Source organism: Glandiceps talaboti, chromosome 8, assembly GCF_964340395.1.
Source record: "Glandiceps talaboti chromosome 8, keGlaTala1.1, whole genome shotgun sequence".
Classification (NCBI taxonomy): domain Eukaryota; kingdom Metazoa; phylum Hemichordata; class Enteropneusta; family Spengelidae; genus Glandiceps; species Glandiceps talaboti.
This window is the reverse complement of record NC_135556.1, coordinates 25,137,723-25,165,600: the sequence shown is the minus strand read 5'-3', so window position 1 is coordinate 25,165,600 and position 27,878 is coordinate 25,137,723. Positions and strand designations below refer to the sequence as shown.

Genomic DNA, 27,878 nt, shown 5'->3' with positions numbered 1-27,878 from the left:
TACTATATGATATTAATTACTGCAGCATCATAATATGGCTAACATTTCTTTGTCTGTTAAATGATTTGCAATGATTTTAAAGAACATTTCTTTCAACACACACACAATTACCATCATATAGTGTCCACATCTTCATGAACACTGGGTAGCTATAGTTAACTCTTATTCACATGGACACAATAACACAATCACTGATTGTACATTGAATTCTGATTTTATTGTTTGAAATGGTTTCTTTTAAAAAGTACAAAGGTCATAGGTCAGCATCATAATAAGACTAAAGTTTTACTTAGGCCAAAAAAAAAATTGTTTGGTTCCAGTTACCTGACCACACCTAGTTTTTCAATGCTGACCCTAAACTTATTTTTACATATTAGAGAAAAAAAAAAGTCTTGAAAATTGTGAAATAGTGGATGCAGAAACTGACATCAAATTAAAAACACAATATAAAACTGTTCTTCTAATCTGTAATGGCTGTACATCTGATTAGAAGAAACCAATAACACAGAGACCATATGGAAAACAATAGAAAATATAACTACCTGAACTAGACACTCACACACATGAATAAAAAAATATAATAACATAAAATAAAAAATCTACCTACCCCACCTATTCTAAATTTGAGCGTAATCGGAACCACACAATATTTTATTAGGCCTCACAGAACAGTTTTTAAATAAAACCACAGTCATGTGATTATCTATGGCTGCTTTCCAAAAGAAGCATTATTGTGAAAAATAAATTGGGTTTTTTTTGGTTTTTTTTATATATTTAAAAAAAAAAACAATTACCAACTTTAAATTAATTCTATGTTTTTGTTTGTTTTTGGTGCTGGGTATTGCTCCCAGTGATTTTCTGTTATGCAGACATATACACATATACACAAGTTAATTGACAAGCATAAACAAATCAGTTATGCATTGTAGTCATAAATTCATGATTTCTTCTAACATTTAACAGCTGTTAACAACAATCCAATGACATTCAGTTGGCAGTTCAAATGTATATGTCATAATTTATATATGCTGCTAAAACACATACTTTAATATATTATATCTAAGTAATTTCATAAAATAGTACTGGAACATGTTTTGGTTCATTACTAGATTGTGATGATTGCCAGAACCTGGGATTTAATTCCCTGATCTTTACCTACAGCATGTCTCACTTTAATTCCCTGATCTTTACCTACAGCATGTCTCACTTTAATTCCCTGATCTTTACCTACAGCATGTCTCACTGTCTTGGTATTTATCAGATGTTTGTCAATGTACTTTTCATACATTTTTACTTCTTTTTAAATAGTTAGGACCAAGTTGTCATTATATCAATATATCATTAAACCATTACCAGTAAATGCTAGCTTTAGCTAACAAATTGAAGGTAAGCCAACAGCCTCAATATTTTGTACTTTATATTGCACAAAATGGGTGAAGGTATTGTTACCAAAGAAAACTCCTTATATATATATACTAATAATATATTATCATGACAAAGTGTTGTATATTGTTCCCTTGATAATAGCATTTGCTGATATCACTGACAACTAATATCTATACAAAGACGAAACGGACTTAAATACATATATTTACATCATTTCTAATCATGTCACATATAAGTTATATATGTATGTATGAATGAATATCTACATATCTAATATTTTATATTAGATATATATCTATATCTCATCCGAATTTATGTATGCCTCTCACTCTCCCCTTCCTCCCCCCCCCCACACACACAAAGGGTTGTCTTCCTGACTATATCTTGTCTGAATTTTTGTATGCTATCCAATATAGCACAGAGGCTCAAACAAAGAATATCTTTGAATTAAAATCTAAGGCACTTCATTGGCAATCAGCCTAGATGAAAACCAGTTAGTTAGCCAACACTCTATCTGTCTGTCTCTCATAACCCAAAGTACAGTTAGTGCTGATGAGGTCAAAGGTCAAAGTGATGTACTTGTGATGTACTAGTATTTGTTGTCATATTTCAAACAACAGCTGAGTAGTACCTCAATACTTTTCAGTTGAAGTTTTCTTTATGATGACTGTAATAATCTTTATTTATACTGGATAGTTCTTTAAGCATATAAACACTTGTCTCCCAAGAAGTCCAGTGAGGGCCATACCTCATGGGTTCAGTGTTAATGCAGGAGGAAACTGTGTTTCACTACAGTATTTGTTAGAGACCCAAATACTAATATCATCTATAATGTCAAACCTGTCGATCATTTCCAATTTCTCTAAAAGCATGGCAATGTCTCGATTTCCTGGCAAACTTGTGTTCATATACTCCAAAACGTGTTCAGGTCCTCTAAATGTATTCTTGTACTTGTTAAATTTATGGATGCCTAGTACTGCAACAAGGTCAGGAAAGAATGCTATAGGTGTTTTTTGGAAATTCTCATATGGTGACGGAGGTGTAAGACTTGCTATCAGGTCATCCTTCATGTCTCTGTCATTTAAAAGATCTCCCAGTGGTTTACCTGTGACAAAAAAAAAAGAATTAAAAAAATGAGAATCTAACATTTGTTGTTGTATGGCTAATAATACCCCAGATACTATACTGGCATCATCCCTAAGGAGATTTCTGGTGTTTTGGTCTGATTGTATTAAATCTTCAAAAGTTTTGAATTTATTCATTTCAAATTTTGTGAAGGAAAATGTGATGACCTTGAAATTACATCATCTGATTCTTACCCCTTGCATTTTCCATTGCTCTCTTTCTCTCCATTTGTTGATCTGCTTTCTTGACCTTTCCTTCTCTTCTCTCTTGCTCCTATAAAAAATAAGGTCCAACATTTAAAAACCTTTAATAATTATCATGTGCTCTATTGACAGGGTATTAGGTGAAATATTTCCTTATACTTTGTTTACTGCCAAGACAAAAAATAAAAACTTTGAAATGGTGTCATTTGTAGACTACCTTGCTAATCAATATATTCATTGTGTGATATTTACTGAGTATGTATGGAGAAAGATTATAAATTTCACTTATCAGCAATCACAGTGAATATCATCTGAAGCGTAAAAGTAACAAATATATGCACCAATGTCATTTTTCAAAGAAATTTCAAACAGTTTCATAACCCTACTTTCAGTGTGACCAACGATCATTTATTTGGTTCAAGATGATTATTCATTTCAATTTTTTTCTATTTCCACCAAAATATATTTATAATATAAATCTCTAGCTATTATTGTTGTTATCAACTTGTTGGGAGGACAAGATCAATTCCACAAAACATAAAACATTCAGACATTACCTCCTGTGTAGTGTGTGTGCCTGGCAAATTGTTTGAATTTGACTCTTTGCATGACTTTCCAGGCACTGCTGAATTTACAGAAGCTTCTCTATAGGATGATGCATTATTTGGACCCAACATATCACTTTCAGTTGTCACTTTGCAACCGTTCATCGAGTTTTTATGTTCCTCTGGGATGTCCTCTTGCACACCTTTAGTACCACTCTGTGAATGATCATGTACTTCAGCCAAACCATCTCTTTCACATGGTTGTTCACTTTTTTTCTCATACATGGATTTCAGAAGGGGATCATTTTCAGTGCTCTCATCATGAGATCTTGATCGTAAAAGTTTGTCAGGTCTTAAAGAACACATGGTGGACTGTTTCTTCTTGTTAAGTTGTTTGACCGATTTGTTTTCCTGGACTTCATTAACCACTTCTGCACCTTGGTAGCTGTGCATGTTCATACTTGTACCCCTTTCTTTGTCTTGGTCACCACTGATCTTCCTATCAATAAATACAAGGACATCTTTAATGTCAATACTACTGTAACTTCTAAATAATAATATAACAGCAGAATCCCATGCCATGTGAGTTCCAGTGTGGGTACTCACAAGTGCTTGTAGTGTTCTCTGCACCTGTACTTTCACAGGCTATGCTTGTGAAAGTGCAGCAGAAAACACGACAAGCATGAGTGTAAATACCCCAGAGTACCCACACTGGAACTCACGAGCCATGGGATTCTGTTATTATTAGATATGTTATCTAAAATGGCAAATTTCCATAAAAATCATAAAAAATCATACAGAGCAATCATGTGATTGCATCCACATTTGCATGCAGGTATGCAGTGAAAATACCACTAGTGTGCACGCCCACCAGTGCAAGTAATCTCTGGTACATATGTAATAATACCACTAGTATGCACTTGACCTGGTGCAATCAATCTCAGGTACATATGTAAAAATTAGTTATTAAATACTTGTCCTACATTGCCATACTTATCTTGACACAACATTCTAAACATGATTTTATCATTGTAAATAACTTACATGAACATTTACCATATTTACCTGTTATCACACTCTCCTTCTGATACATTTCTACTTTTCTTCTCATTTTCTTGTTTCTTATTTTCTTCTGGACCATGTATAGTATAGATTACTTTCCTATCATTCACGTTCACTGTGAAAATATAGAAATTTCAAAATTTACATTTTGTTATAAATATGATTTTATAATATTTCAGCTACTTCCACTTATTTAACCTTTCTTTTATAGTACAAAAATCTCAAATTGTGATGACAACATTTTAACCATTACATCTTTTGACTAGGGGCACAATTGTGGTACAAATCTTGGCCAAGAACTGTAGCCATTCAGAAACAAATGCCAGCGATGAGGCTCAAACTTGCAACCTGCAGAGCTGGCTATTATAACCATTTGACCATCATGACTCCATGAAATTGTTTTCTTAAAACTAGTTGATACTACTGAAGGTGTAGCTGATAATAAATTTCTCTAACAGTATAGCTCAGACTAACTAAACTAATGAACTATGTGTAATGTTTATTAAAGTAGGTGTGTTAAAACTTAAATGTCACCGGCTCCCTGTAGCATAGTGGTTAGCACACAGGATTAGCAGTCGAGAGGTCATGGGTTTGAATCCCACTGGAAACAGGGGATTTTTCTGTGACTGACCCAAACCCAGGGCGAGTGTTCTACAGACTCGATGGGTAGGCTGTATCACTCAGTCATGTTTCATTCACAAGATGAGTGCAGATTTTGGGGGACTCCTGGAGTAATGACTTGAAAAGTCGGGGACGATTATTCACACGGAGCGAGCAGGTCACTATGTTTGCCAGGCCTGGGTGACTCTGGGATAGCCTGTGAACTGACTGGGAAAGCCTTGACAGTTCCACAGCAACATGATATAGAGCGTGCAATATAGCCCTGTCACGTAGTCCCAAACCCAAATAGATTTCTGTAGTATTTGTGTTTGTTTGATTGTGTGTATTTGTCTGCATAACAGAAAATCGCTGGGAGCAATTCCCAGCACAAAAATTTATACCAAAAAATAAAACAAAATATCCTACAAGTATCCTTACCCTCAATGTGGCCATCATTTGATTCTGAAAGTGAACTGACTGACGGAACTGTACTTCCTAAGGTAGCTGAAATCGTTTTACATTTGTAACTTGCATTACTCCTAAACTTTCTCACTATGAAGAAGATAGCTACAAATACTGTATATAAACCACCACCACCGATTGCAAGTCCAAGACCCGTAGACAGGATGGTTTCTTTTGCCTCTTTACTTTCTTTCTCCTGAAAGTTATCTGTAATGAATAAATATTTATTATATAAGTAATTTCACAAAAAAATATGCAGCAAACTCACTATCAATAATCATTGAGAGTTTACCTTTTTGGAGTTTAATTTAAAGTGACTAACTATTGTTTAAATGGCTGCCTGAGATATGACCATAACATAGGCTAATTTAGGATAGAAGTAATTGAATGCATGGATTACGACCATAGCTTTAATTGTAAGAAAATAATCAAACATGTTGTACCTTCGTTACTCTCAATGACAATTCGGGTTTGATTTCCAGCTTTCATTGGCAATGATATCTTTCTAGTGTGTCCTCTACTTGTTGAAATACCAATAGCATTATGGGTAATGACATCCTCTGTCTGCTTTCCCTCTAAACCTTTTGATGTTGAGGATGAGATGATCTTCATTGTTGGTGATTTTGTAGTTGTCTTCTCAGTGGTGAGATGCACTGCACAAGCCGGGTCTACATTTGGTGGGTAATACTTGCATGGCTCACAATTACCATTAAAATCTTTGAAGTATCTGAACAATAGCAGTATGAAAACAACATTCAATATTGATGATGGTGATGATGATGGTGGTGGTGGTGGTGGTGGTGGTGGTGGTGGTGATGCGTGATGGTAAGAGTGATGGTGGTGGTGGTGGTGGTGATGATAATGATGATGATGATAGTCATGGTGGTGGTGATGGTGATGGTAGTGGTGGTAGTGGTGACAATGATGATTATTATGCCAGTGGTGGTGGTGGTGAGTGGTAGTGGTGGTGATGACAATGATGGTGATGACAGTGGTGGTGGTTGTGATGACAATGTTGGTGATGACAGTGGTGGTGATGGTGATGGTAGTGGTGGCGGTGGTGACAATGGTGATTATTATGCCAGTGGTGGTGGTGAGTGGTAGTGGTTGTGATGACAATGATGGTGATGCCAGTGGTGGTGGTGGTGGTGGTGGTTGTGATGACAATGATGGGGATGACAGTGGTGGTGGTGGTGGTGGTGGTGGTTGTGATGACAATGATGGTGATGGTGATGACAGTGGTGGTGGTGGTGGTGGTGGTGGTGGTGGTTGTGATGACAATGATGGTGATGATGATAGTGGTGATGGTAGTGGTGGTTGTGATGACAATGATGGGGATGACAGTGGTGGTGGTGGTGATGGTGGTGGTTGTGATGACAATGATGGTGATGATGATAGTGGTGATGGTAGTAGAGGTGGTGGTGGTGACTGATATCAGCAATTATGATGGTGATTCCATCTCACCTACTTTGGGTCATGTCAGGGTACAACAATCAACTGTTGTATATGAAGACATAATGAATTTACCTTCAAGATATTGTTCTTTCAATTTGAATAGACAAAATTCTTGAGCATTCTCAGGCATTCTTTAATGTCATAATCAAATTGATAGACCATCACTTGCTGGAGAACGAGGGCATGGCTGGTTTTATCCTAGTCACATGTCTGTATGGTTAGGGGACTCAGAGAATTCATTTTGGAAACCCGGCATCACGCCTGTAGTACATGTGAATGAAGTATTAATTGGAAATGAACAAGAGGACAACACCCATGTCTCCTACATGTAATTCCAATCCATATCAAATATTTATTAACTGACACTAACCCATCTATACATGGTCCACACTTCCTATCATGAGTTGATGTACATACTTCAGCTAAACTTGCAACGTTGATGCATGCTACCCGACATCGTTTACACATCTGGTATTCCGATTTATCCGAGTAATATCCAGGTGCACAAGGTTCACATTTTGTACCATTGCCGATACCATTCCCACATTCCTGGTGTACAACAGATGAAAACTAAATTAATGCTGTTGTTGATCAGATGCGTTCTTTATTCTCAATCAATCAATCAATCAATCAATCAATCAATCAATCAATCAATCAATCAATCAATCAATCAATCAACTTTATTAGACAACACTAATGCTTAGTAACAGAGAGTAGTGTGTGAGATACTTCATAAAAATATAAATTTCATACAATAGAATTATTAGAAGAGAGTATACAAAATTAAACAAATTCAAAGAGATAACAACTGGGACTTGAAAATAAGTAAGTTTGAAAGCCGGGTTGATGTGTGTGTGGTTTGTCAAATATCACAGATGCTAACTGCTATACAAAACAGTTATATATCGGATTATATGCAATAACTGTGGAAGATGCTGGAGCGTTAGCACTGGGGTTAGCACATACAAAGAATGATGGCTTGGTTTATAAAATTAATCTCTATTATTATTTTTGGTTTATGTGTGTATGTATGTATGTATGTATGTATGTATGTATGTATGTATGTATGTATGTATGTATGTATGTATGTATGTATGTATGTACATTGATGTATGCATGTATGTATGTATGTATGTATGTATGTATGTATGTATGTATGTATGTATGCATGTATGTATGTATGCATGTATGTATGTGTTATGCATGTATGTGTGTATGTATGTATGTATGTATGTATGTATGTATGTATGCATGTATGCATGTATGCATGTATGCATGCATGTATGTATGTATGCATGTATGTATGTATGTATGTATGTATGTATGTATGTATGTATGTATGTATGTATGCATGTATGTATGTATGTATGTATGTATGTGTTATGCATGCATGTTTATGTTCAATTGTTTGTTATTGTAACCACACCATCATGAATATGCACGCATTACACATCACATAATTAATTTCTTTCAGTGTTTGCTTGTACACGCAGTCCAAACTCACCTGTCAATCATATATACAGGTTGTCCTATCATCATCATTGGACAATATAAAATGGCTTTGAGAGAAGTGTCACATGACTGCAGCCATTTATCTTGAGATACCACTACATGGTATGGTATTCATGTCTATGAATGATGTAATGAATGAATGAGTGACGTAGTTATCACGTGCACTGCATCCAACATCAACATTTATCATGAATGACAGCATTATCATTACGATGAAAAGTATTACGAGTGAATAAATCCTTGTCAGGGCAGGTCATACCCGGTCATCACAAGAGGGCGCCATACACCATTCGAGGATTTGACGTAGAGCAGACCAGTGATAGTTGAAAAGATAACGATTATAAGAAAAGATAACTCCCCGGTACATTTGGCGCCACCCTCTCTTAGCATATCGCTCATGTAATACACTCCCTTATACTTGTCGGACAGTTGAGAAATACGAGTGAACAAAATTCCACTTAACTTTTGAAAAGTAACGATTACTCGGAGAGTAATAAAACCATACATACCTGGTTTGGTTGAAATCCTGAATTGCACATAGGACATTTCCTACACTCGTTTCTTTCATCGTCGAAGTAAAACCTAAATCTTCCGATATCGGGGCAATTTACATTGTCTTGTGGTGATAGGAGAGAACGTAAGTCGAATGATCTTACCATCTGATAAAATAAAACAGATTAAACAAATCACTCTAAATAAATAAAAACAAACAAACACATACACAAAAGTTGCAAACGATATGCATAATGTTACAAACTGAATTGACTATCGCCTACCTCGTTTCGTAGAATTGCCGAGACCAAGAACAGAATGAGGATATATTGACATGTCCAAACCAAAGGATTCATTTTTTTCTTATGAATTAGTAACTTGGTGTTGAACTTTAAGTTGACGGTTACCTGGCCTCCAACTTGAACTTGGCCTGGTTACATATGAAAGTATTTCAAGGTCAACTTGAATTGTCAACTTGGTGTTGAACTTTAACTTTGACGGTTACCTGGCCTCCAACTTGAACTTGGCCTGGTTACTTATGAGAGTATTTCAAGGTCAACTTGAAGGAAGAGTTGCACTGTGCAAATGATCTAGGAAACACAGAAATATAGTGTTCAGCGGAATAAAAGTCTGGAATGTCATAGGTTTCCGATATCAACATATAAGACAAGTTTTATTTTTATTTTTCTATGCACACATATATTCCAATGAAATGATCAGCCAATTATTAGAGAAAACAGGTCAATTGCACAGGCATTTTAACTATGGTGTTCACTTATTTAGTAAATGCAATAGATTGCAAACATGCATGGTGATTGTATGTGTGATGAGTACATTCTGTAAAAAGTAGGACATCACAAACGACCTGCAATAAAACTTGTTACTTCACTTACCGATTGCGATTTGGACTACAGTAAAATGATATTAACCTTCAAAGTTGTACTCGCATCCCAATGTTGGAAACAGAAAATAGCAAACGTGCATCGCATAAAAAGTTTTTTGAATAAAAAGATGCTTAACTTATAGACGCGTTGCTGCAATATATCCCACTCAATAGACGAGATCAGATGTAGTTGCCGGTATAACACGTTCTGGCAGCGAACCAAAATATTTACACACTTTTAAAGGGATTGTAGGCGCATGTGCAGTTAGTTAACATGACGTCATTCACTAACTTCGTTCGACTTGCGTCCCGTTCCGTCCCGGCTGATATGCTCCTGGGATATGCTCAATATTATATACTGACAACAACAGATACTCGCCTGTCACCTCTAAAGGTGGCCTGGCTAAATATTTCCATAATTTTGTCATTCACATACGGTTTGAAAGTAAAATTATAAAATCATGTCATCTTGTGACGCAGTTTTGGATCGCAGCCACGATCAAGAATATCGGGGATTACCCGCCCGGAAAATGTTTTACATCACAATGGCAGTGCCCTCGAGCTCGTGAACAGTTTCTTAAGGCCACATGCAATGTATACGAGTAGCACATGTACTCCACCATACATGCACAGACCACTTTGTGGTAGTCTGAGATACATGTAAGGCACATGTAAACCAGTGATCATGAAATAGTGATATAGCGATCACAACGGCAGCTGTGCATGATCCCCAGGACGCTCAACAAAACCAAATAGAACTCTTGTATATATTATCACGGACGTATAAACAATAATAATAATAATAATAATATAAAATATTTATTAATTATTCAATTCAGGATACATTTATTCCATTTGGAATCAGCGATAAGATTATATTTATCCTGACCGGGATAAAAAGCTCACAGCTACAGCTACACCATTGGTTTGACAACGTGTAAGCTTATATTGAATTGAAATTGAAATTGAAATTTTATTTCACCAGAAAATGAAAGCAAAATATACATTCTTTGAAAGTAATATAAAACAGAATTGTGGTGAAGACCATGGAAATAGTTCCCTGGGAACTAATCAAAGTACATGGACCAAACGTTCAGGACTAATTTTGGGTATGAGATATAATAACAAAAATATATCTCTTGTGAACAGTGATGAAGATTATGTTGGTGGAAAATTTAATAAATTTACAGAAACTCTCTCTCTGTGTAGCAAATGAAATGAATAGAAATAAATAAAAAGCATACATATAGATCACCCGAGTTATTCTTGACTGATGGATTAGTAATTAACAAGATTTATACAATAATTGTACAGTTTACTATGATAATATGCAACCTCTATAAAACTAGTACATGCTAATATAATTACACTAATAGTTAATTGTCTATGAACAAGCGCAATCCCGTCCATAACTTTCCAAGTGTGTTTCTTTTATGTCCAATGCAATTAGTCATTCAGTAGCGTCTTATAGTAGTATTGGGGACTACATTAATAAGCGAGTGTGATGATGGTGGCCAGAAGATTAAATAATTATAGTACATTTTATATTGACAGTAGCTTGTTTCACTGGGACAAACTTCAAAGTATTACATGAACAAAGTCTGAAACAATCTCACAAATACTCGACCCCCCTCCCCTACAAGTTGCATTGCTGAAACAAGATGTTCCCACACCTATATGTCACCCCTTTCCAAGTCAGAGGCCAGTCAGTTTTAATTGGCCGGGGTTGGTGTTTATCATGAGGTGTGTCTGTGACCTGGGGATCATTTTGGAAACATCTTTACAGGTAACTTTGATATTTATCAGAGGTACAACTGTTACTACAATAAAATTCACTCGTGAACAACTGTAATATGTCAAAATTTTCCTTTAGTGGAAAGGTATCCCAATGGATATATATTGTTTATGTTCCTTGCACACTATCGAAACAATCAAAATGGATAAGATGTGAACAACAAATTTCAGTTATGATTTCAAAAGTACCAAGAACAAACTTTCATTGAGCAAAGCTTGGATAGAATTCAAGAACTTTGATTTTAATTGAAATTTGTCCCCAAGGTGTGTCAACCTTACAGATAATAAGTGAAAGAGATATCATAGTTGTTCAAGTTTCTTGTTCCTCATATTTGCCACCAACTAAATACAACCAAAGTGTCCCTGCAAACAGACAGAGTCAGGATAAGATTCATTGCATACAACACAAAGGGCTTATTGTTATCATCACAAAGGGCTTATTGTTATCAATTTTATTACTTAACCATGGGTTAAACTAATACATTTCATTGTGAAAATATCACATGTAACATTAGCAATATAGATGTCAAATGAATATTCATACTTTTTGCAGGAAAATTTGCTGAAGATACAAAACATTACAATATTGCAACAACAACAACAATTCCACAATAACATTTTTCAACATAGAAAAATACAAAATTACAAAAATACAAAATTTTACCAACACTTAGGAATTGACATTTTGATATACAAAATAACTTATGTGCATGCCTTATAAGAAAGTATAAAATATACAAAACAAATATAACTCAATTAATATAGTGATAAATATAGACACTAATGCCATAAAAGCCCTTAAAGATGTATAAAAATAAGTTGATTCAAGATGACATGTGAAACCATGCCTTGCTTAATGCCATTGAAAAATATCAGTTTTCGAAAATGTTTTCATTTTTATTCAAAATTGATAATATCTTGGAATAAAGAATGGACAAATTAGTATCTCTTGAAATGGTGAAATTGGTTTTCAATAAATCGTCAGAAAAATAAAAGTAAGCCCAACATTTTCATGGACAGTCTATAAGGTACGCCGTGACGGGGCACCCTCACACATCAGCCAACCCCTCCCACGTCTGTGAGGGCAGAACGTCACGATGTATCTTACAGTCTATTTCATGGAATGCTTCAATACTATGATAACATTACTAACCACAGAGAGAGAGAGAGAGAGAGAGAGTAGAGAGTGGAAACAACAAAATCTGTTAGCTGCCAGCAACTACAATATCAATCAAATTTGCAAAGTGAGTCATTACAACAAAATATAGTCTGAAAAAATATACATGAATTGCATTAACTGCTGTCTACATGCAGCATACAAAGATACAAAATATGAATACTACAATGTAGTTACTAGGGTGTTAGCCATCTTGTCTTCATTTCTGTTTCTTTAATATCTGATTAATTTGTGTTAAGGTGATAAATATAATAAAATAAATAAGTATGAGTACATTACTAATTTCTATTTGTTAAACTGGAGGTAAATAGATTAATCAAATTCAATTCATGTAAATGAGTGTGAATGTATGTTACTAATTTTTATTTGTTAAACTGGACATGAATCAAACCACATACGAGAATGTAGCATTGAGTCTACTGTAAATTAGTTTGAGTTATTTATATAAATACAGTTAGTTAATATACATATATCATATAATATTAATCTATTTACACATAACAGCATGCACTTCACTGTGTGTTTTTTACATTTTCTGTCAACTAAAAGAGATGTACTATCCAATGGACTTAGGATATTTCATTTGATAAATAATTTCATTCAAAACTCATGACAAAAAAATACAAAACAAGGCATCACATAACCCCAAGCACCAAATCCAAATATCATTTTCATGTATTCTAAGCTAATTTTACATTGATATGTTGCCATGGTAATTGAGTAACATGCATAACCACTCTTTTACAATATACTGTGGTTTTAAAAGTCAAACTTAAATAACGTAAAACTATTGTATTTACACAAATAAATTGCCCAAACATCATTGCACCTAGATCTACAAAAAATTCATCATCAAAGTTATATGATTTAGACTATATTTAAGATTTCAATACAAATAAAAAACGGTGTATACTTTTTGACAATATATGTAAACTAACTAAAAACAAAACGAAAGTACAGCAGATACATCATCACAAACCATGGCCTCTTTTTACGCCACCGTACAAAACGCAGCATGTTGGAAGAAATAACACCTCTGGTTTGTGAGAATGTGCAGATAAAATTAGTTGTAATAAATTTGAGATACCATCATGTCTGCCTGTAATCTATGTTTAACGACACTTTCCTCTTTTGGAATAGAATTTGCTCTTTCTCTAAGCATGATTTGGTGAACCATGACATCTCAATTCAATGCTATTTAAATCCAACATAAGTCTGTTGGAAAGAGAAGTGGTTATGTAGCTGATGTTAATGATGACAAATTTGTCATCAAGTCAAACAATAGTGAAAACATTAAAACATATTTTTTAAATTTTGCTTTATAAAACATAAATTACGGTGTACTATACATTTTAAAAATATTATGCGTACACCTTTGTCAATTCATAACGTCATAACTACAACCAATTTTCTAATAATTTAATACCATTTACAATGTACAGATAACAAAACTGGAAGTCTTTTTAGATTGAGAGAATATTATTTCATGCACCAGGTCAAAACACAATCCTTCCCTAGCTACAAATAGTTCATACACTCTATACATGATTACTACTTCTAATTTCAGTTTCTTGGAACACTGGTTTATGTTTTTGTTATTATATTACAAAGTTTTTATCCAAAGTTAAAAGCTGATTCCCTGGCAACCGACCAATGATTCCAATAAATTCTAATACATTGGTTTCATTTTCAACAGTCTACATCTTTTAATGAAATTTACCAATTTCATTCAATTCATGTATTTGTTCTGTGCGTATCATAATTTACAAATACACATGATACAATAACATAAATATGAAAATATCAAATGGAATGCCTAACACACAAGATATGACAGTGTCATCTTTAAACATAGGCCAACATGAGATACCATTTTTGTTCAAATTTCAAATACTTGCTTAACTTTGTTGTTTTTAAATACCTGATCCTTTCAAATGAAAGTGAAAATAAATAATTATCAAAATTCCATTTAACGTATTACAAAAGTTCATGGTTATTTTTTAATTTTTTACTAATGTATTGGAAATTACTTCATATGGAAAAAAAATATTTTTGTGTATATGAAGCAGAAGACTAAATGATAGTGACATGGATCCTAAATGCGGGGCGTATGTATAAATGGTACAACACAACAACAAATGTTGGCATTGTTTTAATAATGCTCACATTGTACTGGCATAGGGACGTTTTAAAGAATTAATTCTGAACCAAATGAATAGTTGGAATGTCCAAAACTAGCAAACAAGATAATCCAAAAGCTTCAATAGTGACACATCGCTATTAAATTACTGGCCAAGGAAATCTGTCACTTAATACAGGGATCCTGAAGACTTTTAAAATGTAGTAGGTTCAATTTATTGATTTCTATAATAAAAAATATCATCTTATTTATGTTGTGTTATTTTCTGTGGGTGGAACACATTTGTAACAGTTTAAAATTTGAAAGACTTCCATGAACAATTGTTATCCATAACTGCATGGAAAAAAATTATCAAAATATGAAAACTGGAATTTGAACGTGTATATCATGCATTGAAATATTTCAGGACTGATGTTGACCTTTCAAGGCATGTTTTGTCATTCCATTCAGAGTGGAAGAGATGTCGAAGTGTGCCCCGAGTCGACTCCTTACAGTCAGGTGATATTCAGGATGACTTTGAACAATGACTTTGCTGTTCATATTTTTTGGATACAAAGTCAATAAGATAGTCAGTGATATCAAGTCTTTTGATGTTGTGTACTTCTGTAAGAATTCTTTTTATGTCACGGTTGCCTTCCATACTTTTTGACATGTATTCCAAAACATCATCAGGTTTCTTGAATCTGTTCCTGTGTTTATATTCAACACCGATTCCAGACAACATGTCTGAGTAGTACCTTGTAGTCTTTGTTTGTGATGTAGAGTCAGGTGGTGGTGGTGTCAACAGTGAAACTATGTCATACTTCGTTGTTTCATCATTTAGGAGATCTGTGATGGGTTTACCTGCATATTTGAACGGATGAAAATAAATATTAAAACAAATTAACATATATACAAAGTAAAAATTATAACACTATACTGGTATAGACTTTTTCTCCAGTCATCCACATTTACATGTGGAGGAGAATAAAATAATAGAGATACTATATTGATAAACAGAATCCAAAGACTTAAACTCAAATATTTCATTGAGGTACTGATTTGGTGTTAATTCCTAGCAGGTGCACTAATTCAGATATCACATGAACCCCCCTTACACTAACACTAATAACTTACCTTTTGATAATGCAAGAGCTCTTTTAAATTTCAACTGCCATTCTTCTCTCTGCTGGGCCTCTTCTACTCTCCTTTCCTCCTGTATAGATACAAATCAATATAAATATCATCCACTTCTATTAACTATTTTTTCATGAGTAGAATCCCTACACTGTTATAACAAATTCTCTTACATAGTCATAATTTTTTGGCCGGGAACAAATTTGGCTCACTTATGGCTTGATACAAAAGTACTAGTGATCACAGACAACAAACAATTATTAGATGAAAACATCATACAAAGTTAAAATATGAACTAACAGAGCAGCAGCACAAACATTACTATCATATATACATAATCCATACTGAGAAATGTACAAAGTGTTGATATACCTTCATTCTTATATGTGATCATACAAATTAATTTTTCAGATCGAACACTAAAATTTCATCATTATGACTCTATCATTCTTACCTCAGCATATATTATACAATCAGAAGAAGCTCCTCTAGAGGAGTTGGAAGTATTAACAGTGTTCTTTGTTTCAACACAGAGTTGCACACCAGCTGAGTCCTTGCCCTTGAAAGTGGATAGCAGGACAGATGTTTCGCTTGGAATATTTATCTCCCCTCTTTGTTCATCAAACACATCATCTCCATCATTGTGTATTTCCTCTAATAAATGTTGTTCTTCATCTGAATCATGGGCAGACTCCCTAGATATTGATCTTTTGAAGGCAGGAACACATAGATTCAAGTATTTTGGTGACTTTCTCCTCTTCTTTGCCTGATCCTCACCATCTCTGTCACACCCTTTCTCAGTTGCATGAATTTTACTTATAGAAGTACTCTGATCTGTTTGGTTTGCTTTGTTCTTATCTTCAGATGTGTTCCTATTGTGAGATAATGATATACTTTATAAGTACATCACAGCTACCAACAATACATCATTTGCATATTTACATCAGCAAATTGAAATTTTCCATGGTTGTAAATGATCAAAAACAATAACTATAAAGTGATCCAGCCCTTAAAATTAATATACCATCAGTTTAAGTAACATCTATATTTGAATTTTTCTAGTTACAATTTGTTCTGACTTGAGTTTGTGGCTTTAAAAAATCCAATGCATCAATTTTGAATGCCTCTATCAAAGATTGTTTCCCTTTTGGTTGAACCTAAAAATAGATACACTGAGAAGTTCAAGTTCTGAAATCTAATTTCGAGCATCAATTGAATATTCAAATAAAATAAAATTGTTTTCAGTGGTACTTATTCTCTCATGGTTGCAAGTTTTGTTGGAATTTTTTCTCCCTATTGAACCAAACATAAATATAAATACCTGCTATTCTTTGTCTGTAGCCCTGGATTTCCTGCTTGCAAGTTTATGGCTTCATTTTGATCTTGTAATGTGACTGTGTATGTAGCAATATTCTTTTCACAATCCACTATAATAAAAAATTGAAAAGATGAGAGAAAATAAAGACAAAATATACATGGATCATTCTGTTTTACGTCAACACAGAATTGCTCTTTAAAGCACAAATAAGACAACCCTATATGATTGTACATTGTCAATAATGTTTTCAATTTATGCACATTTCTTGTACATGAAATTGGCTGAATAATAATACTGAAGAACTTCTGGAATATACTTTCTGAAATGTATTTTCAATCACATCAAGGGTGAATATTTATGAATGCTGAAATTAACCAATATCAAATCAGGTACATTAAGGTCTGTCAATTATAAACACTCTCAGGTTATCAAATGATAAAATGGAATTAAAAATTTATTTCTTCACTTTATTCAATTCAGAGATAGGAGAATTAGCACAATGGAAGATAAAAAACCAAGTTTTCAATAATGACAATTCAAAATATATTGTACCATTCAAATAGTAAAATATATCTGCCATTGCAGAACAAACCTTTTATTACTGCTTTCCAAGTTCATAATTCTTTTGACAGAAAACTTTGGTAGTTTAATACATTTTACAAACAGAATATCATTATAGATGTGGTCTGCATTATTCTTCTAATTCAAACATATTTAGTACATATTGCATGCTGTAATGGATTTCCATATTTCTCATACCTTTAACATTTCCAGTTTCTTCATCTTTCTGAATGCAGTTACTTGGTTTACCATCATCAGTGTCATTATCAAAAGTAATACTCTTGGAGCCACTGACTGTATTTATTGCTTGACGTACAGTACCATATTTGTTTTTGATCAAATACAGAAGATACATGAATGTTGTAACAATAACTATCACACCCCCAGCAAATAGTACAATAACAACTACTGGCCAAACTGTATGCATATTGGATTGAACAGGTGTACTGGCACCAACTTCTGGTCTCTCTTCAAGATTCTTTCCCTTGGGTTCATCTCCTGTAATAACAAAATGACAGACATCAGTACTGAAATTATTATATGATTACTAGTTCATCAATTTTTCGAAATAATCCTTTTGCACCCTGCTTGAGTTCACAATAGAAAATGTATAATCAGTATTGACACTCTTATTGTCAAAGGACATAAAAACCGAGTGCTTAACAAGGTTGTTACTATTATATGTGCTCCTCTCTCTCTCTCTCTCTCTCTCTCTCTCTCTCTCTCTCTCTCTCTCTCTCTCTCTCTCTCTCTCTCTCTCTCTCTGTGCGTGTGTCTGTGTCTGTGTGTCTGTATGTGTATGCAACCTTCTCCATTTATCATTATGGTTACAAAAAGGTGAGATGAAGGGACAGAATGTTAACAATATTAAATCATCACTTACCTCCTTGTGAGTATTTTGGGACATGTGTTTTTATTGTAAATTGTGCGTCTTCAGTATTTAATATGTCATGATGTTTTGCTGTATGGTCAATCATTTGATGTGCTTCAGTCATTGCGTCAGTTATCATTTTAATGGTTGGTGTTTCAGTTGTTTGGACATCAGTTGTTGTTTGAGCTGTTGTAAAATCACAGTCTGAGTGAATACCAGGTGGAAAATTATCACATGATTCACAATTCTCAAATGCATCTTTGAAGAATCTGCAAGAGGATAAAAATAGATGGAATTACTTTTAACATTTTGAAAGCAAACTTCATGACAATTCAGTTGATTGGATAGTTAACAATTTAGTGACTTGATTTCTGTAACTCTGTTAATTACACTATACATATAGGCTTTAAAGGGTTAATTGTCTTGTCTTGCTTGTTTTGTTTTGTTTAATTTTTTTTTGTTTTTAACCCTTCCATCCTATAATTATATATCAACAATCTGCAATATCAAAGGTATGATCTAGGAGCTGTTTGTAGAAAAGAGAATTAGTTATACAATGTAAGTACATTTTGGTCAACTTTTCCATAATATAGACAATATTATCTTCAAATATACATTTCATAAAGAGAGAAATTGACAATTATTGTAAAGTTTAATGTATTATCTTTTGAAATGTATTGGTTTGAATTACCAACTGCTTAATTTGTCATGACATCAAGCATTATTGAACATCTTTCAAAACTCTTTTTATGCACGATTATTCTTACCCTTTCAGACAAGGTCCACATATCCTATCTGTTGTTCGTGTACACTCCTGGAGATTATATTGAACGTTGTCACAGATAGCACAAGGTTCACATCTGTCATAACCAAAACTGGAAGAAAAGGTTTCAGAACCACACTCAACACATTCTGCACCTTTGCCCTTCCCATTACCACAGTTCTGTAAGAACAAAAGAAAAGAGATTAAATTCAACATAAGACAATACAAGAAAGTCCTTTGAATACATGCATAACCCTAACACAAACTATAATCTATTTCCAAACCGGTTTTTACGAAATAGCATGTATTCGTCTAATGTATAAAGCTGTACAAGCTACAAATGGAACATCTTTTTTTTTGCAAATGTGTTTTTTTAAGTAACTGGCCAATTTTTAGTGAATATATCTTTGGTTACTTGTTGAAAAAATATCCAAGTTGGACCAAATGTAGGTTTAAATTTGTTTCATTCTATTTAATATAAAGAAATGAACACATAATAAAATGAGAAATTAAAAGCTAAATTAAAAGCCAAGTTGAAAGTTATAATAATTTCAACTAAATTTGGTTATACACTTACTTTATTCAAACCCCAGCCTTGATTACACTCACTACACTTTCTACATCTTTGTTCCTCTTCATCCCAATATTGTTTGTACACATTAATATCAGCAATGATGTCGCCACAATTTTTGTCAATCATGGAAGTTGTCGACATTCCTACTGCCTAAAATATCAAGAAAAAATAAACTGTGTATGATTTTTTTTTTGGAAACTAAAATTTGTATGTATGTATGTATGTATGTATGTATGTATGCATGTATACATGTATGTATGTATGTATGTATGTATGTATGTATGTATGTATATTTTTTACAAGTAAGATATGACAATGTACCGATAATGAATTTATGAATCACATCAAACATATACTGACAAAAGAAATGAAGTCAAAAGGTTGTGGCTATATATCCTACCTCACTGTAATCTATTCTGTATAGTTTCTGCTTTTAAATTTATTATCTTTCATGATTCCTACAATGACATGACCTAAGACAGTATATATAGTTTACAGTTTATTTGAGTACACATAACAAAACCCTGTGGAGTTGTTAATGGTACAAAACATAAAAGGAAAATAAAAACAAAACTAGTAAACTATGTAAAAGAAGCATTACATAACATAATAAAACTAATGAACTACAAAAGCTATTCAATGTAAAGAAAGAGAAAAATAATGTATGGTAATTAAATACAACTAGATAAAGATATTCACATTTGTTTAACAACCACCATTGCAAAATTACACAGTGCTAGTAGTTTACAGAATTCGACTTATAGGAATGCCCTTTAACCTATGGTATATGCTCTTTGTAGAATTTTAAATTATTACAATATCACTTCAAAACAATTTTGATCTCATATTTTGTCAATGTCACTATTTTGAACAGTTTTGACAACATATAATGAAGAATCAAAGTACAAATCAGTTGTTGTTGTTGTTGTTGTTGTTGTTGTTGTTGCTGCTGCTGCTGTTATTGTTGTTGTTGTTGACATGAAATTGGCCTGCTGCTGCTGCTGCTGTTGTTGTTGTTGTTGTTGTTGTTGTTGTTGTTGTTGACATGAAATTGGCCATGTACTATTTATACTTTACCTTGTTAATAAATGTAAAGAGTTTAACAGTAAGAAGACATGTATAGTAAACAGTGGTAATTTCTTACCTGACCAGTTACATGAGGTGCTGCATGACTCGGTGGCGTGTTTGGCAATACGCCAAATAGAATGAAACCCATCAGAAATGTCACCATAAACTTCATGTTCAAATTATACTACTACTACCGGGTAGTCAGTATGTTTGTATCGTGTTAGACTATGTTTTGGGTGTGAAAGCAGTTGTCTTGATCTACTGTGTGATGGCACGATACCGTGCCGCCAGTATCACGCATGTATCGTTGGACGTGTTCGGTGAATACTCGATGCATCTACACCTAACATTACAAGAAAGAGACAAGCAGTGCGTCAGTCACTAATACTGCTCATGCGATAGTACATGTAGTACTGAGCGAGTTGAAAACAAAGTTATAACGTTATGTAAGACCAATGACATGCGCATGTTGTAAACAAAACAGAGCTCTGAAAAGTTGTATTTCATAGACAGATTCCATAACTATACGCCAGTCTGTATTTCAATGCCAGCGTACGCCGTACGGTGCGGTATAGTATAGTAGTACATGTATTTGTTTACAAACATTCATTCACGTTCTCATGTGGAGTTCCCGGCTTTGGATTAATACGTCATAGTCTAAAACCTACCTGCCGACTTCCACGTTCCGTGTTCAATACCACGTGAGTTCCTCTAACATTCAAAATAGATATTTTTAGACAATTTTCTTTGTAGCGTTTCCTATTAGCTGTGATGCACGCAATACCTAAATGGTGTAAGTCAAAATCACGAGACGTTTTTATCATGTGATGCCGGTAATGACGTATCTAGTCAAGGGAATTCCCCACGTTCTCTATTTAATATTTAAAGTAGCCTGATTTGAATATGTAAATCGTAGTCTCGTACAGTCAAAAACGACTTTAATTGCACTAATTTTTACATACTCCCAATATATATTGACATTATCAAACCTAAAATAAATTGTTGCATTATTTCAAGCACTGAAATGGTCAAAAAGGTAGTTTATGTGTATGGTGTCCGACCCTTATTATGCATGCGCATACATTATGACGTACATGACATGTTCACACAGTGTGACCCAGTGTGTGGGCACAACGTGTTGGAAGACGTATGTTGCACGATGTATAAAATGTAAACTCGAAGTATTCATTGAAGATCATTGAAGTATTCTTGAATAGCAGCAGGCGTTTTGTAAAACACAAAATGTGGAAAACTGTAAAATTAATCTTGCCATGGACAGAATACTTCGAAGCCAAAATAGCTATATCAGCAGAGTCATTGACCCACATTGACACTTGTACAATCAGATGGGGAAAATGTACAGAAACGTAAGTTTATCATTTCACAGTAGTAATACAGTATTGCACAAGTATCCATTTATAACTTTCACTGTATAAGGGGAGAACAATTTGATTTCTGGGGGGGGGGCATGGAGGATTTCGAGAAAAAAAAAATTGTTTCCAGGTGAACCAGAAAAAAAATATTTTGATCCTGTAGTGGCTTGAGAAAAAAAAATTGTCATAACACACAGAAGTGAAAAAAAAAATAGTCACAATGCACCAGAAATGAGCAAATTTGGAAACCTTATTCTCATGTATTCTTTGGCGGCGTGCCGCCATAGGCGGCGCAAATGTTTTCAATACAAGTATAAATTCCTGTTTTTTTTCCAGCACTTATCACTAAAGCATGCACTATATAGCTCTGCTTTAAACCCAAGTGCACACAAAGTTTTCCTTTCCTTTTCTGACCCAAGAAAACATATTTCAGGATTTTTGTTGCAATATCTCAATGACACAGTCAATATCTGAAGGGGACTATTTGGCTTCTGTAAATTAAGACAATTTAAAAAAACAAGACAGGAGTCAATAAACTAGTGTTAAAATCAATATATTTTTCTTTCAATATGAATCTCTTATAAAGATATTTTCTTCTGGTTCCTGGTACTACTATGATGGCAAGCACAGGGGTCAGGAGCACAGCACTGCCCAGATCAGTCAGCTCCTCAGGGATATTTTACCAGTCATCTTTTGTACATACAAATTTAAGTAGCAGAAGTATGGTTGGTAGACAGACGTCTTTCATACTAACTGCTAATTCTTCTACTTGCACAGAACAAGTTATTTAGAGGTACAGTTCAATCAATCAATCAGCAAAGTTTATATAGCGCCAAAATCCAAAAACATTGTTTTGCCCCATGACGCTCAATGGCTAAACCACACTGTATGCTTTGGAGAATAAGTGCGTTTTCAGTTTTCTTTTGAAAGTTTCCAAGTTTGGAGATTCTCTGATGTCGAGTGGTAGTACGTTCCATAGTTTAGGCGCAGCATATGAAAATGCACGGCCACCATATGTGATGGTTTTGTAGGTTGTAGATGTTAAAAGTTTCTTGGTGGATGAACGGAGTGTACAAGTTGGAATATAGGACTGGAGCAGATCACTGATGTACGCAGGAGTCTGGTTGTGAATAGCCTTGAAAGTTAAAAGCAAAATTTTGTAGTCAATCCTGAGACGAACTGGTAACCAATGGAGATGGGTGAGAATAGTTGTGAACCATTGTGACGTGGTATATGTATGAACAACGCATTACAAACTTAATGATTAATTAAAAAAAAAATTGCACTGCTACTCCATTTGAAAAAAAAAATTGATGCAGGACTGACAGTAGAAAAAAAATTGCTGCCATACCTACTTCCTCCATACCCCCCCCCCCCCCCAGATTTGATTTCTGGCAGAAATCAAATGGTTCTCCCCTAACCATCTCAGGGTCAATACCGCTGTCCCATCCATTCTACACCTCACCAAGTGTTTGTCACTACTCCAATTACTCTAAATTATCGGTAATGTACACGTGTCTTGTCTTTTATTACATTTGATGTTTGTCTGGTGCCAAGACGAATTTCCATGTTTTATGAACAATAAAATACAATAATGGGTAATAATATATCATGGGTTTGAAGAGACCCTCCTCGTACTAACCCCCTCCCCACCCACCCACCCATCACTGTGCCCTGTTCCTAATTGTCTGGTTCTTACACGAGTTTCAGTCTGCCGTACTTCAATAGATTCTTCATGAATGTTTTCTGTGAGGCCTAAAAAATAATTCTTTGGTTCTGGTTACCCGATCCCACCTAGTTTTTCACTGGCAATCCTATACTTTTTTTTTTTACATTTTCGAGGAAAAAAATATAATCGTTAAAATTGTGAAGTCTCGCCAGAAATAGTGGACGCGGAAACTGACATCAATTTAATCTTCCAATCTGTAATGGCTGTACATGCATGTGATGGGAAGAAACCAATACCACATACAGAGACCATTTGGAAAACACACAACTACCTGAATTAGATCTAGACACTCACAACTGAAAAAAATAAAATAAAATAAAAAATCTACCTACCCCACCTATTCTAAAATTGAGCGTAATCGGAACCACATAATTTTATTATTGGGCCTGAAAGACTAAAATGTTTAAAAACAATTATCGATTCTATACCAGAGATTTGAATGTTTGTTTTGCCAAACGTAGTTTATTCAACCCCCCCCCCCCCACTATGCTCCCGAAGCTTGAATTGCATAGATTGACTGTATAAATGTTGAGAATATGCGACAAAGTTCCACCTTTGGACTAATTTTCCCTCGCTGGTATCTTCAATCGATGGCTGTAGACAGTCAAAAATTGTACATGTATTTGTCTTGTACTATCCCTATACTAGACAAGGTGATGGTCACGTGGGTCACGGGTTTGGTAAAGATTGGTTAAAGATATGGTAGACTTTTCGTATAGACTACCTGTTATTTACCTGTTATTTTCAGTCTGTTTTAACATGGCGATCTGTGATTTAGCTTCACTTTATAGTGAGACAGCGTAGCAAATCACAGACCGCCATGTTAACAGGTTATTTTTATTTTCATTTTCAATCATCGTTACGGTAGTAAACCCCTAGCTTCTTTACAGCAGAGCTTAACGACCCCCCCCCACACACACACACACATTCACATAGTAACCACGTGCACAGTCATCTGTGGGCTAAGATTCGATTCAAGGATGGTCCTAGTACAAAATATTCGAATAAGTTTTTACGAATATTCAGCGAGTGTCGTCACTAATACGAACATAAAAATGAATACAAAAATCATAGATCCATACTTATACTATTATATAATCAGTAAATAAAACAATTTTGTGGATATTGAAGTAGATATCGATCGTTATCATAGTTCTACAATTACTTTGTTTAGTTATGGAGTAGTCTAAGAGTCTTTACAGTGCAATTTACGAATAGCTATTTCAAGCATTACGACAAACCAAAAACACATTCCAAAGAGGTATGATTATACAGCTGCACTCAATATAAAGGAAAGTGGTTGTTTACATTTTTTTAAAACGCAGTAAATAAATGTCCATAAGTCGATCGTAAGATGCTTCCTTTTCACTATATTATAGTCCGATCTCTTGTCCGTCATATTTATAATCTTTGGTATGCCTCGAAGTCACCCTATTTAATTTTCTTGAAGAGACTAATATCAAAACAAGCGTTTAAAGTAAATATATTGATAAGAAAATATATCATCTGATAACCCCATTATGTCTGGCCATATATGAAGAGACCCCGCTGATACCCCGAATTATTATATCATCACGAGGTCATTTACATATCAGAATCTTTTCTCAGCTACTTTGCATAATTTCGTTTCATGTTATTTTTAAAACACCGATATTTAGACACAAAAACGTCATTTTAGTACCGTAACCTGTACATGTCTTTCTCCTCCTACATGGTTTCATTATTTTTGAATCATATTATATTAATTCCATATTATAGCCTTTGTATAGGGTTATAAATTCAAATATAGATATTTCCTTGAATTCTCAATAACACATTAATAAATGTAAACAATACTGTGCTTTTGAAAACGTTAATATTTACATTGCAAATTAATGAAAGGAGAGGTTAGCCTTAACAATCACGTGACACTGTCAATATCCATTACCTGTAAGTTGATCAAGCAAGCTGTGGGTGGTTTTGTAATCAGGCAAAATCAAAACGCAGTGCCATAGTACTACTTCTTCGTTATATCTACGTATCTACCTTGGGTTGTACCGAATTTAAAATGACATCTGCATATTTATTTGCAATGTTTTGTGTTTTTTCGACCTTTAACCACCAAGGTAAGTACTCCAGGGATCAGCTTACATAAACATTTGTTTACCGTGTGATGCGTGGATATCATAGATTCAACTTCTCTTTGCACTTTTCGTTTACATTTGTAATATCACGTGAGTAATAGTGACTGTGTAAAGATTAGTATGGTACCTAGGATATGTATCTAAAGGATTTTTTGTTTAAGTCAATCTCTCTCTCTCTCTCTCTCTCTCTCTCTCTCTCTCTCTCTCTCTCTCTCTCTCTCTCTCTCTCTCTCTCTCTCTCTCTCTTTCTCTCTCTCTTTCTCTCTCTCACTCTCTCTCTCTTTCTCTCTCTCTTTCTCTCTCTCTCTCTCTCTCTCTCTCTCTCTCTCTCTCTCTCTCTCTCTCTCTCTCTCTCTCTCTCTCTCTCTCTCTCTCTCTCTCTCTCTCTCTCTCTCTCTCTCTCTCTCTCTCTCTAATTTTCAAGTTTATAATACTTATTCTAAACACTGCCTATTGCAGCTATGTGTAGTTCCGGTACGTTTTCAAGCAACTGCTATCGTTCTGCCTATCTTCATTTGGTCCAGTCCGATTCTGCATTGACGAACTTCACATTCAAGTCAATATCAACATATCACGTGATCAGATGTGCTTTACGCTGCCAAGCTGACCCAGAGTGCAAGTCTCTGAATTTCTGCGAATCTAGTGGTCTATGTGAATTGAATAATTCTACTCTTACTGAAAGTGTTGATGGATATCTCATGGAAAGACATGGATGTGTTTACTATGAATACGATGACGTCACAACACAAGTAAGAAGCATTTACCTTTCGTATTGATACTAATGAGAAAACATTAATTAGATAACAACAATAAATTCAATTAATTGTACTGTAAACAGTATTTACATAATTGCGTCAAGTTGTAATTGATTCCGAATGATTCCATTGAAACAACTCTGGCCATAGAACGTAGAATACATATTGCGAACATCCTGAAAGCCTGGGGCGTATTGTTTCATTTTCCTTCGTTGCTGACCTGATGGTAGTTATATAACGAGATGAAAACTTTAGAAACCCATTCAATTGACTCATAATTTGAATCTCATTTCATTTGTTGTTGTTGTTGTTGTTGTTTTGTGGTGTAACAATTGTTGTTGTTTTGTGTTGTAACAGTTGTTGTTTTGTTGTTTTTGCATATGTTGTTATTGTTGTGTTGTTGTTTATATCATCAGTATACTATTTTGTAGCATAGTGTTGTATGTTGAAGAGAAATCTTACACCTTTCATGGTAAAAATAAATGAACTTACTTGAAACTATCATGCGTTTTAACTAGTTAATAACAATTTATCGGCAATTTATTTTAAACACTGTGATATAACACACAAAAGTAATTTGTGCAAAGGTACATTTTTTTGTAATACAGCAAGATGAAACTGTTTATTGCTACTATGGCAACGGAATACATTGATCCCTTAAACCCTCATTTGACAGCCTTTTTATTTTTTTAGTATAAAATAAATCTTATCAATATTTAATTCAAATTTGACATTGTATTCTCTCCGATCACAGAAACATGGTGCCTGTGTTTCTAATCCCTGTACAGAAG

The 27,878-nt window shown here is 34.3% G+C and overlaps 3 protein-coding genes across 4 annotated transcripts in view; 1 reads left to right on the top strand and 2 right to left on the bottom strand.

Annotated features, from left to right (window-relative positions):
• Positions 1-1,754: 1,754 nt before the first annotated feature.
• Positions 1,755-8,477, bottom strand: LOC144439424 (uncharacterized). Its single transcript, XM_078128712.1, has 8 exons — positions 8,343-8,477; positions 7,209-7,387; positions 5,827-6,110; positions 5,360-5,590; positions 4,325-4,436; positions 3,272-3,758; positions 2,706-2,784; positions 1,755-2,491 (listed from the first exon to the last, which is right to left on the bottom strand). The coding sequence occupies exons 2-8, from the start codon at positions 7,304-7,306 to the stop codon at positions 2,136-2,138; spliced, it is 1,647 nt and encodes a 548-aa protein (XP_077984838.1). The 5' UTR covers positions 7,307-7,387; positions 8,343-8,477; the 3' UTR covers positions 1,755-2,135.
• Positions 8,478-12,435: 3,958 nt separating this feature from the next.
• LOC144438589 (uncharacterized) lies at positions 12,436-21,929 on the bottom strand. 2 transcript variants are annotated; one of them, XM_078127682.1, is made up of 10 exons: positions 21,776-21,929; positions 21,184-21,450; positions 20,043-20,189; positions 19,470-19,645; positions 18,715-18,971; positions 18,030-18,329; positions 17,274-17,379; positions 16,407-16,824; positions 15,953-16,031; positions 12,436-15,679 (listed from the first exon to the last, which is right to left on the bottom strand). In XM_078127682.1, exons 2-10 carry the CDS (start codon positions 21,277-21,279, stop codon positions 15,342-15,344), a joined length of 1,917 nt encoding a protein of 638 aa, XP_077983808.1. In that variant the 5' UTR covers positions 21,280-21,450; positions 21,776-21,929; the 3' UTR covers positions 12,436-15,341. The 2 variants fall into 2 exon arrangements, with proteins under 2 accessions (XP_077983808.1, XP_077983809.1); XM_078127683.1 differs by lacking the exon at positions 21,776-21,929 and adding an exon at positions 21,712-21,739.
• Positions 21,930-22,252: 323 nt separating this feature from the next.
• Positions 22,253-27,878, top strand: part of LOC144438987 (uncharacterized) — a 9,002-nt gene continuing 3,376 nt past the window's right edge. Inside the window, exons 1-3 of the mRNA XM_078128221.1 lie at positions 22,253-22,474; positions 26,792-27,081; positions 27,842-27,878. The exon at positions 27,842-27,878 is cut by the window's right edge and continues 171 nt beyond it. Coding sequence (XP_077984347.1) covers positions 26,794-27,081; positions 27,842-27,878 — 325 coding nt within the window. The 5' untranslated portion in view covers positions 22,253-22,474; positions 26,792-26,793. The remainder of the gene's footprint in view (positions 22,475-26,791; positions 27,082-27,841) is intronic.